Below are 12,694 nucleotides of genomic sequence, written 5' to 3' on the forward strand. Positions count from 1 at the left end.
CCAAAAGCTCTTATTCAGTGCTAAGGCATAACTTTCGTAGTTGACAGCCTGTGGCACGACCCTGTAAAAAAATTAGCACATCACTGTAGGCAGTCTACAGTGATAGAGCTCTCTAGTGTACAATTTATAGCATAAGTTTTGAGACAAACTAGTACTGTGATTTCACCATTAAAAATGTCCATTAAAAGTTATGGAAGAAACCTCTCTGCTTAGGTAGTGCTTTTCACAAGCTCACACAGGAGATACAGATAGTTCTCAAATGAGGAGTCTTATGAGTGATTCTTGAAGTTGCAATTGTTGCAGTATCCCTGTAGTCATATGATCATGATTCAGACACTTGGCAACCAGCTAGCAATTACAATGGTCACAGCATCCTGCAGTCATGTGATTGCCATTTGCAACCTTACTTGCTGGGTTCCAACAAGCAAAATCAATGGAGAAGCCAACAGGAACTCAGGAGTCATAGTGATTTTTATTTATTTTATTTATTAATAAAATTTATATGCCGCCCAATGGCTGTGTGAAAGTTGTTTAAACCACAACTAGAACTACTGTTGTAAGTCAGTGCATTCATGTGATGTGCTTTCACTTAGCAATAGAATTCCCAGTCCAAATTACACTGCCATTGTAAACAGGATGCATCACCTGTACTTTGCTTATAAAAGGAGTTAAGAAGAGATGGAGAAATTTTGTTAAGTCTTCAACTAGTGCATCTTTTAAGTTATCAGCACTTTATTACCCCTGCCCCCAAAATAAAACGAATCAATATTTGTTTGGGTTATGTCACAGTTCTGTCCTAATGCCACGCCAGCTCTGAAAAATGCTGTAGCTCCTGGGTTAATGTTACATATCAGTTATCTTAAAGAGGCAGTCTTTACCGCGAGCCCATGACACTTCAGATCCCAAAACCAGTTTCCAGAAATAGCTTTCCATGGAAACCAGAGGACACCCTCCTCCTCACCCTCCTCCTCTGCAAACACAGACGTGAACTACAGCTCCCAGCATGCACCTGGCTTTCCTCTTCTCAATTTTTTCCGATCACAGCCGATAAACTCCAACTCCCAGCATACATCAAATTCATATCCGGTTAATGTGTAACGACGGCTCCCAAGGCGCTTAGAATACACGTTTCTTAATGCGGCCTGTGTTGATTTCCCGTAGCGACACTGCCAAAGTCTTTAGCTGGCAGCTATGGCGCGGTGCATGTCGGGGAGGGAAACCGCCAGGGGAGGAGGGGCCGCTTCGGAGCCGGTTGGATTCCACGTGGTGCACTCTCGAGGACGAGGGGAGACTCAGGAGAAAAAGAGAGGCGACGCTTTGCGACGCTCTTCTTTTGCAGCAGCGCGGTCAGGCGCGATTGCCGTATATCGAGTAACGAGATACCGGCTGGCGTAGAGCAGCTTTGCCTGTGTGGCTTTCGAGCCGGCTGCGGGGAGGCGGAGAGGAAGAGGAGGAGGCGCGGAAGAATAGAGGGCTCCGCCTTGCCTTACCCGCTCTCGCAGCCGCTTTCCCCTCTTCTCCCCACTGTACCTGGATGGTCCGCGTCGCGGCGGCGGCGGTGGGGCCTCCTCCTCCTCCTGCCTGGTGCCTGCGGCGGCGGCGGTGGCGGGCGGGGGCTTCGCAGGGTGGGGTGCCCTCTGAGGAGGCGGCCAGCCCGGGCGCTGAATGAAGATGGACTATGATTTCAAGGTGAAGCTGACCGGGGAGCGAGAACGCGTGGAAGACCTCTTCGAATACGAGGGCTGCAAGGTGGGGAGGGGGACCTACGGGCACGTCTACAAGGCCAAGCGGAAGGACGGGTGAGTGAGCCGGGACGCCTTGCGAAGGTTGGGCCGCCGCCCTCTCCCCCCCTCCCCGTGACTTTCGGACGCCGCCTTTCCTCAATCTGCTGGCCTCCAGACGTGTCAGACTACAAGTCCCATCACTCTCCGTTGGGCAGGCTGCTTAGGCTGTAATCCGACACGGCTGGAGGTCGCCAAGTTGGAAAAGGTTGCCGCAGTGCCTCTCTCCCTTTTCTCCTCTTCGCCTTTCTCTTTCTCCCTTTGGGGTCGGGCTGCCTGTTTTCTCTCTGCCCTGGAGCCCTCCTTGAGGACTTTTCGGTCTGCCACGCAGTCTACTTCGCTACGGTCCTCTCCGGAGGTATGTTCCTGGGCGTTGACGGCTGCACCGTAACTTTCTCCACTGCTCTGCCCTTTTTGGGGAGAGGAAGCGCTTACCTGTGGAGCTCTGATCAGGATCTGACCTCAGACCTCTTCTCTGAGCCTGCTTTTGTATAATGCCTTGCCATCAACGTATGAAAAAGGGAATGGTAGTCCACTAAAGCTTGTGCAGCAGTTAACCCTTAGTCCTTCTCATTCCATAGACATAAATATTCGATTGCAGCTTCGTCATCTTCGAAGAGGATGGGGCACAAATGGGGTGGGTGTAGCACATTGGGAAAAAGCCCTTCTTTGCATTTAGGAAGCAGAGAGAGGATTTTTATCCTGAACTGCATTGCTTTATGCATCTAGTCCTGCATGGCTTATGACTCTAGTCGCAATTCTTCACAATCTCAGGCAAAGCCAGGTCTTTTTCATCATCTACTACCTGATGCTTTACACATGCTGGATGTTTGTGCAGGCAAAATACATGCTTGGTGACTGTTATGCCTTTTCCCCTATGGAAACAAGCCTGTCTCTACTAAGTCTGTTACATCTCTGTTTTTAAAAATATCTATCTATCTATCTATCTATCTATCTATCTATCTATCTATCTATCTATCTATCTATCTATTTCTTGCCTATAATTACTCTTCTAAATATTTTACTGTCCTCCCCAACTAGCTTTTTGCAAAGCTCTTCCCATTCTCTTGGTTGTAATCCAATATTATTTAGTGTTGGATTTAATTACTGACATAATTATCATCAACTTTTCCCTTTGCTCCACCACTATCATGCTTTACAATTGCTTTTCTGTTTGCAAGTATAAATAAAACATTGGATAGTGGGACAAGAATATATAATTAAAATGAGATAGCAGATAACTTCCAGAACATGGCCTGTCTTCATACTTACCTTCTTATGGTCGTGTCCCTGGCTTTTATGTTAACAATGTCTCTTGTCTCTTATCCTACTAGCAACACATTAATGTGTTCATAACTGGTATCAAACGATTATGGTTTTATTTGTTTTATTTCCTTCACTCTTCATCTTATACTATACATAACATCCTAATTAATACAGATCTTCAGTAAACAGCCAGCATAATGTTTTTTTAAAATGCTCCCTGCTGAATATGGTGGCTAACATTTTGAAAACTATTATGTCAGTTCTGGGTAAGTTGTATTTAATTTTTGTATTTTAATTTAAGATACAATATTGTGTTGCTGTAAAATTTCATGCTGGCTACATATATTGCTTCAGCTACCATAAAAAAGATGTGGGTTTTTTTTTAATGTGAATTGTTATTCAACTTTAACATATTTCAAGTAGTAGTTAAATATTATTTTACCAGGTGACATACTTTTTGAAAAGTAATAACCTATAAATTTTCTTAATACAATATATACACTTATAGTTCTAAAATGTGGACAACAGGATGTTAGCTTACAAGATAGTCTTTAAGGATCCTAGCTTTTATAAAATAGCATGAGTGTGCAGAAAATAAATATCAGCTTTGGTTATATTTGTGGTTAAAATGTCCCCAAACTAACCTGTACTATTCTTACTTTTAGCAGGGAAAATTAAGTCTGGTGCAATTGTGGCCAAGAGTAGTAATCTGATCTATACCTTTTCAGTGTTTTTTAAAAGTGCTTTATGAAAGCCTCAATTGACCAAAACCTGTTTGGTTGCAGAAATCAATATCTGTAGGCTTAGCTAGTGATAGACATGTCATATGAAAGATTGTGACTTGGAATATAATAGGAATAAATGATAAAAAGCCTGAATTAATGAATATACTGGAATAAATTAGGTATGTCATGTCACTAAACAGGAAGGATATAGTTGATCTAAAGAAGTTATCTTGTGGATTGTGGTTGACAAAGACATCCAGAAAATGGAAATCATAGATTTAATTAGGAATAAAAGAATTATGTTTTTTTAAATATTTAAGTTTTATGAGAATGTACAAAAATAAGAATCAGTAGGTTGTTAGAGTCTAGCAAATGATAATGTAAGACTCAAATGTTAACTTTCTTTCAACATTCTGAATGAACAATTTGGTGGAATAATATATTCATTAAGCAACATGAATGGATATATGGAAATGAGATGAGACAGTGCAGAAAAATTATTGGGCCATTTAGAGATCCAGGAACAAGTGAAAATTGAGACTTTTAAGAGAGAGAGAGAGAGAATTAATATAATTTCCTTTTAGCAGGAAAGCATATCTATCTATAATATGTATCTTGTGAGTATAAAATGAATATTATTTCAAAAGCATAATTGATTATGATAGATTTTAGTTTTATGCATTTCCTTGTCTATTTTTGTATGCATGTTTTTATTTTATTGCAAGTTCTGGCAGCATCTGATGTAGACTAGCCTACAAATATTGCAAATACATGATTATTTATGCTAGAAGGCTTAGAGAATAAATGAAGATTATAAGAGGGATGAAATGTTCTGAATGTGGGATCAAGCATTTTTGATAGTGCCAAGAATTGTTCTTGAGTGAAATGAACATGAAAGAAGTGGGAGGGGATGTTTCACGTAAAAAAAGAACAGTTGTGACAAGAAATAAATATGAGTTCTGTCTGAAAGAATAGCAGAGGATAAAGTAATCTTCCAATGGGATGATTGGTATTTGACCATAATAATGTGAAAATTGCTTGGGATAAAGTAGAAAGAATTATTTTATTGATTGCCAGAAAAAAGTGGAGTAATACTAATGGAATATATATAAAACGATGCTTGGTAGAATGGAAAATTTGAAAGTAGTTTTGGATGAAAAAATAGAAAAATTGCTGCAAAAACAATGATTAGAGGATAATGTATAATATAGGGAAAAGTATAATATAGTCAAAGAGAACAAGAAATTATTAATATTAAAAGAGGAAAATACTGAGAACTGTTGATGGACATAAATTGTTTTGACAGTGAGTGAAGAAAATTAAACAAGAACACCATTTGAATGAATTAAATTCAAAATAAGATGTTTATAATTTACAATGATACTAACATGAAGAAATATTGAATCATTATTTTAGAGATCTAAATGGAAATGATTGTGATATATCAAACATTAAATTGAAAGAATGCTATAAATGTTAGTATTCAAGAAAAAACTGGTGACAAAAAGTCACAAATACAGTGAGTGTTAAAAAATGGTTAGGCCACAAGAGTAAGTTGTACATTGGCTATTATTAAAATATAGCTAAAGCTAGGTTAGGATGTGACTATGTAGCTTGTTTAACATGTGTAAAGGCTGAATGATTGCCTGGTGATTAAAAAAATTCTCTTTATTCTTGCATGTAAAGGGAGCAGGAATAAACATAAAAACTACAATGATCTTTACAAATTATTCAATATGCTTGCAAACCTATTTGGCTAAAGTTTACACTAGAAACCAGGAGACCATGAGTTCTACTCCTGCCTTAAGCACAAAGCCAGCTGGGTGATCATGAGCAGATCATTCTTTTTCAGCCATAGGAAGACGGCAGAAGCAAACCACTTCTGAAATCTTGCCAAGAAAACTGCAGGGTCTGGTCCAAGCAGTCACCAGGAGTCAACAATGACTTGAAAGGCACACACGCAAAATGCTTGGAAACATATTTGGTTGAATTGAGATTGGAAATAAGAAAGATAACAATGAACAAAATTTAGGAAAGTGCCATGCAGCTTAATGCCAGACAGGACAAATTATTTTTGTTCTTACGTTTGAGAATATGTGAATATATATTTTAAAACATACTATTGACAAAACTGCCAATTGAGGGCCAATTTTGGCTCTAAAGATCATTTCATAAGGTCTGAGTGATGCATAATTTATGAGTGAAACTTTTAGTAATTTAAATCTACCACAGTAGAAAAGAATTATTGTAAATATAATGAATGACTGAATTTCATAATTGTGTCCACTTGCTCCAATAAAGCTTTCCATCAGTGAATTTGGTAAGAAGCAGTTTTGGCTACTTCCTTTATAATTATTATCTGACTGCTCCAAAGGGCCAGCCAACACTCCAATGCATGAGTTCAGAAGAATTACAAAAAATCAGTTCCAGTGGTTTTATATAATGTGCAAACCAAGCCAAGCAATTGGTTTTTTGTATGTTGTTTAATATAGAATGTTCAAGCTATTAGAATCCATGAATTTGTTCGGTTTCTGGTAGATTTTTTTTAACATCTCTCTTATATTATTGTATTTTAAACTATACAGCTGCCCAGACTTCTTATGGTTAGGTGGATATATAAATTGAATGAATAATAAATTAGACTTTATCTAATAAACTATCCCTACATAGTGTATGAAGCAGAAGCTTTCAAGACTTTTGTTCAATATGATAATAGTTAAATATAATATAAAATTCTTCTGAATTGATCAGCCATGGTCTACATGGATGCTAATACAATAATTATAAGGAAAGTAATATAGATTTTTTTTCCATTTTCCTTTATATTAGCTTCAGTTCCTTGGAAGTATGTTATTTCTTTTTGTTGTTTTTAATGTAGGATTATCTCACTATAGCTGAATTCAATTCTCCCCTCCCCCATGCTTTACTTTTCTTCAGACTTTTCTTATTGTACTAGCACTTACATACAAGTGCTGTGTCCTGGATTATTTATTTAAAGTAGGGGTCTTCAAACTTGGTCCTTTTATGACTTGTGGACTTCAACTCCCAGAATTCCTCAGCCAGCATCCCTGGCTAAGGAATTCTGGGAGTTGAAGTCCACAAGTCATAAAAGGGCCAAGTTTAAAGACCCCTGCTTTAAAAAATAATACATGTTCATATATTTCTCAGACTTAATAACAATATAAAGCTTTTGTAAAAAGGGAATGAAATCCAAAGTTGAAAGTTGCTGCAATAAATAGGAGGAAAAAAATGAGCATATCACATACATTTGGTACTCAACTGCTTTGAAACTCATCAAATTTGCAACTCAATACATTTTGATGTGAAAATTTTGTCCCAGTACCCGTCATTTGTTTGGTATTCAACGCACAAGCTAGAAGTTATTGATGTCAGCTGCCTTGTGACTTACTACATTATTTTTTATGAGAAAAAATTGTTTGGCACTCATTATTTTTGGTCCTCATCGTACCTCTGGAACCAATTAATAATGAATACCAAGGCACCACTGTACTAACAAAATGTGATTTTTGGGGAAAAAAGAAAAGAAAAAGAATGTAGACAAAAATGAACAAATTTTGAAAATATAATTAAGATTTGTAGACTATATTAAACCCTATATCCAGATTAAATTTTCTCTTTAGCCAAATAAGTAAATGTCCCAAAGTACTAGAAGATTAATGATATTTGATTTTAGACTTAAAATCTAAAATGTATGATATATAAGTGAAAGGTATTACAAAGGGAGAAAAAAATAACTGATATAGATATTAGCTCCTAGTTACAATGTTCTTAAAAATAGTTTTGCTGAGAGAAGACAGCAAAGTAATTTTTGTGCAGTTTTTAATTCTTTGGTCAATATTATGGAATCAGGATAGTCTCACCCTTGTTGAGATTCCTTTCTTCAGAGGTATAATAACAAGGTCAGTCTGTTAGAGAGGAATGTTCTTTTTGTTAGGGAGTGAAGAACTAATTTCTATGCAGGGCTATCTCTTTGTGTTTATGTCATGGATTTGGTCTGAAAAAGGAGAACAACACTGAGAATAACCACGTTTTGTTGGGCATCTAATTATATATAATAACAATGAGGGATCCTGAATAATGGAAAAAGAAAGATTTTTATACATGTTGAGGGCTACAAAGTGGAAAATCCCAGGGATAAGGTTTGCTGGCCAGTTTGGGGAAGCTATCCATGTCCTTGTAAGGAAGTCCAAGGAGGCAGAATATTGAGGTCATCACCTAATGGAGGACTGAAGAGTTAGGGTTTATCAAGATTGCATTTTTCTTGCAAAGGCTGCCCTTAGACTATATTGTGAACTGGAGACGAAGCTTCTATGCTTTGGTTTAAATGTGATTGCAGGGCAGGTATCCGAGGGCAAGAAGAATCAATTTGGGTCTGATACAATTAGATAAAGAAATGGACTAGATTTGATTTTGGTCATATCTTAAAAGACAAGAAAAGGGTGCAACCTCCATTTTGTTCATTGTATTTATTTTCCCCACTACACAGAGGACCAATTTAATTTCATTCAGGCTGTGATGAACTACACCCAGAAGCAGACTTGTATCCAGTGCGATCATTTTCTGCAGTCTAGTCACTTTTTTAAAGGAAATTTGCTCCAAATTTGATCAATTATAGTAGCTGCTATTTCATATATGCACCATAACTTGCACCTGTTGTGTTCATTTTGTGTTTTTATCACATACATTGAATTTATTTACATAAAATATTTTTGCATTGCTTGTTATACTGTGCCTCTCTAGATAGCTTATATAATTTTAAATTGTATTTTATACAAATTAAAATTAGAGAAACACAAAGTCACCAGGAATTCCCAAGGACTCCAATATAGTGAGGGGAAAAATTATTTGATCCCCTGCTGATTTTGTACGTTTGCCCACTGACAAAGAAATGATTAGTCTATAATTTTAATGGTAAGTTTTTTTAACAGTGAAAGATACAATAAAAACAAAAAAAATCCAGAGAAACGCATTTCAAAAAAATTATAAATTGATTTGCATTTTAATGAGTGAAATAAGTATTTGACCCCTTTGCAAAACATGACCTGGTGCTTGGTGACAAAACTCATGTTGGCAATCCCAGAGATCAGACATTTCTTGTAGTTGGCCACCAGGTTTGCACACATCTCAGGAGGGATTTTGTCCCACTCCTCTTTGCAGATCCTTTCCAAGTCATTAAGGTTTCGAGGCTGACGTTTGGCAGCTCAAACCTTCAGCTCCCTCCACAGATTTTCTATTGGATTAAGGTGTGGAGACTGGCTAGGCCACTCCAGAACCTTAATGTGCTTCCTCTGGAGCCACTCCTTTGTTGCCTTGGCCATGTGTTTTGGCTCATTGCCATGCTGGAATACTCATCCACAACCCATTTTCAATGCCCTGGCTGAGGGAAGAAGCTTCTCACTTAAGATTTGATGGTACATGGCCCTGTCCATCTTCCCTTTGATGAAGTTGTCCTGTCTCCTTAGCAGAAAAATACCTCCAAAGCATAATGTTTCCACCTCCATGTTTGATGATGGGGATGATGTTCTTGAGGTCATAGGTAGCATTCCTCCTTCTCCAAACATGGCAAGTTGAGTTGATGCCAAAGAGCTCAATTTCAGTCTCATCTGATCACAACACTTTCATCCAGTTCTCCTCTGAATCATTCAGATGTTCATTGGCAAACTTCAGACAGGCCTGTACATGTGCTTTCTTGAGCAGGGTGACCTTGCGGTGCTGCAGGATTTCTGTCCTTCATGGCGTAATGTGTTACCAATTGTTTTTTGGGTGCCTATGGTCCCAGCTTCCTTGAGATCATTGACAAGATCCTCCCATGTAGTTATGGGCTGATTCCTCACCGTTCTCATGATCATTGAAACTCCACAAGGTGAGATCTTGCATGGAGCCCCAGACCATTTGCAAATAATTGCACCAACTGTTGTCACCTTCTCACCAAGCTGCTTGGTGATAGTCTTGTAGCCCATTTCAGCCTTGTGTAGGTAGAACTACAGTCTTGTCCCTGATATCCTTGGACAGCTCTTTGGTCTTGGCCAGTGGTTCTCAACCTTTTTAATGCCACGACCCCCCAACCGGTTGTAAGTCGAGGACTAAACCGGTCGTAAGTCGAGGACTACCCAACCGGTTGTAAGTCGAGGACTTTCCCTGCCCGAGAGCACCGCGCATGCGTGGTGCCACCCCCTACGCTGGCCGAGGTGTAGCTGGCAAGCAGCAGAGATGGAGCAGGCCGACCACCGGCTGGGCCACCAGCTGGGCCAGCCCAAGGGAGGTAAGGCACCCGCCGGAAAAGGGGAAAAAAATGACGGACAACCTTGCTTGGCGACCCCTGTGAAATAGTCGATCGACCCCAAATGGGGTCACGACCCATAGGTTGAGAACCACTGGAATATAGCATTCTAAGGGAGATTCAGTGGTTTCTGAAAATAAATAGATTTTTGCAGAATCTGTTGTTTCTCACAACTGAGATGACTAAGCTCTTACCTCATGCCCTCATGATGTCACATTTAAGATTATTATAGCATCCAATTGGCTGGATTACATAAGACCTTATTTCACCTCTTGATTTGTAAGAAGAATGCTATATTTATTTTGAACCTTCCTTATTTTGCCCCTACCTCTTTTAATTGCCAGTATTTATGTTAGTTGAGAATTCAAGAAAGATGTTGGTACAAAATGACGATGTTGAAAAATCTGCTGGTGGCTCAAGTACCTGGGAGCCTGACTCAATAACTGAATCAGAGTTGTGTTCATAATAGGGAAATTGTGGTTAAGAGATTTGATTTTGGCTCCCAATAATTTGAAATAGATTTCCAAGATAACAGGCCAAGGGGGAAAAAAACCTCAGCAGGCAGAATAGCACTCAATGGACAAGGGTTATTAACTGCACATAATGTGTTCTAAATGTCTCTCTCATTCTCTGCTGAGCACTTAACAAAGTGGAGAGAATGTGAGATGCATTGTTATGCAAAAGCTGATTTTCACCCAGTTCCAGGAGCCTAAGATTATAGCTAGATTTAGATAAGAAGGAAAGTAGATTTTATTGCACATAAAATCTTGCCCTTTACTCTGCAAGTGGAGACTCAAGGTTGCCTTGCAGGCTGCATTGGGTGTGGCACATTACTGTGGAACCCATTGATGAATCTTAATGCTTCATTCATTTGGGTAGGATTTTACAGGTTGATCATAACAAATATATGGGACTCAAAATCCTGCTTATTGCTTGCAATCAATACATGATTATTGTACTTGTAGAAGGACAGGCATGTATCCATAGTAGCCAAAAATCAGAAGGAATTTGTTTAGAAATCTTAATAGCTTGCTTCCAATCATCCATTTCCATATCCCAGTGACAGATTTAAATTTATTTTCTAGTGAACTTTATAAATAAATTATACAACCGAGTTTACTAACTGCACTCTGAGAACAGCATGCACATTGTAGAATGGTGGGTGCGACAATGTTGCAATGCTTTGTAAGGCTTGAGAAGCTTTCTGAAGGCTTTCCGAAGCATCACAAGAATGACATATATGGAGAATGATGTGAGTAGCTTTGGAAAGAAGATCTGCCATGACTAGCAGTTGCCTGATATTGAGCCAGCCCAAATATGCCCTGTCAGCTGTGGGAAAAATGGCAAAAGTCGATTGGTGCAGCAAAATCTGTGGAATCAAAGTTGGCAGGGATGGTTGGAGCTTTATGCTATAGGGCTGGTCATGGCACAGGATTTGAGGCAGTATTCTTAGGCACTGGGGCTGAAGTAGAGGCCTAGGGATGGGGTTAGCTGACTGAGACTGATTTTTAGATTTTTTTTGGATGATATTTTTATCCCACCTTTATTATTTTATAAATAGTTCATGGTGATGAACAACCTTAATATTCCTTCCTCTTCCTATTTTTCCACAACAACCCTATGAGGTAAATTGGTTTGAGAGACAATGATTTGCCCAAAGTCAACCAGCTGGCTTTCATGCCTAGGGCAAGAATTCATATTTTCCTTGTTTCTGACCTGTTGCCTTAACCTCTAGACTGCTGAAGGCCTCAGAATTCTACTTCAGCCCCACTGACGCTGCCACCAAGATGTACCTTTGTGGAGGGTAGCCAAAGGACAGAGATGGGGAGAGATAGGCAGATGAGGGGAATTGAAGAAAGGCAGTTCCTTATCTTATCAAAGGTCAGGTCTGAGAGGGACCAAATCAGGAGTGATTTGGATTGGGGTAGACCATTGCCTAATGACTGGTTGGATTTGGTTAATGATGGCAATGGAGACTGCCAGGATTGCTCTTGGTTGATCACATGTCACATAAAGAGAAGGACGAGGGGGGGACATGATAGCAGTGTTCCAATATCTCGGGCTGCCACAAAGAAGAGGAGTCAAGCTATCCTCCAAAGCACCTGAAGGCAGGACAAGAAGCAACGGATGAAAACTAATCAAGGAGAGAAGCAACCTAGAACTAAGGAGAAACTTCCTGACAGTTAGAACAATTAACCAGTGGAACAACCTGCCTCCAGAAGCGGTGAATGCTCCAACACTGGAAGTTTTTAAGAAGAGACTGGACAGCCATTTGTCTGAAATGGTATAGGGTTTTCTGCCTGAGCAGGGGGTTGGACTCGATGACCTCCAAGGTCCCTTCCAACATTATTATTATTGTTGTTGTTATTAATAATAACAACCACATCGCTTAGCAAAGAGTCCCAATTATTGTCATAACTCAAGGACAATCTACTTTAAAGTACACTGTTACCTAGAACAGTTTCCCAGTCTTAGGGTACTCCCATTTTGCTACAGTTTAGACTTAGTTTATGCTTGTACATACAAACTTCTGCTAAAGGAAAGATTATGTCAATAAAATGGGGAAGGAAATTATTCTTGTTGTTTTTCCATATATGTCAAAATACACTATGGAAGATCTC

General features: G+C 39.1%; 1 protein-coding gene across 2 annotated transcripts in view; it reads left to right on the forward strand.

Annotated features, from left to right (window-relative positions):
- Positions 1-523: 523 nt before the first annotated feature.
- Positions 524-12,694, forward strand: part of CDK8 (cyclin dependent kinase 8) — a 43,940-nt gene continuing 31,769 nt past the window's right edge. For both annotated transcript variants that reach the window (XM_039356536.1, XM_039356545.1), the window contains exon 1: positions 524-1,799. In XM_039356536.1, coding sequence (XP_039212470.1) covers positions 1,666-1,799 — 134 coding nt within the window. In that variant the 5' untranslated portion in view covers positions 524-1,665. The remainder of the gene's footprint in view (positions 1,800-12,694) is intronic.

The sequence above is a fragment of the Crotalus tigris genome, unplaced genomic scaffold (assembly GCF_016545835.1).
Source record: "Crotalus tigris isolate CLP2741 ecotype Arizona unplaced genomic scaffold, ASM1654583v1 scf7180000017573.2180621, whole genome shotgun sequence".
Lineage (NCBI taxonomy): Eukaryota > Metazoa > Chordata > Lepidosauria > Squamata > Viperidae > Crotalus > Crotalus tigris.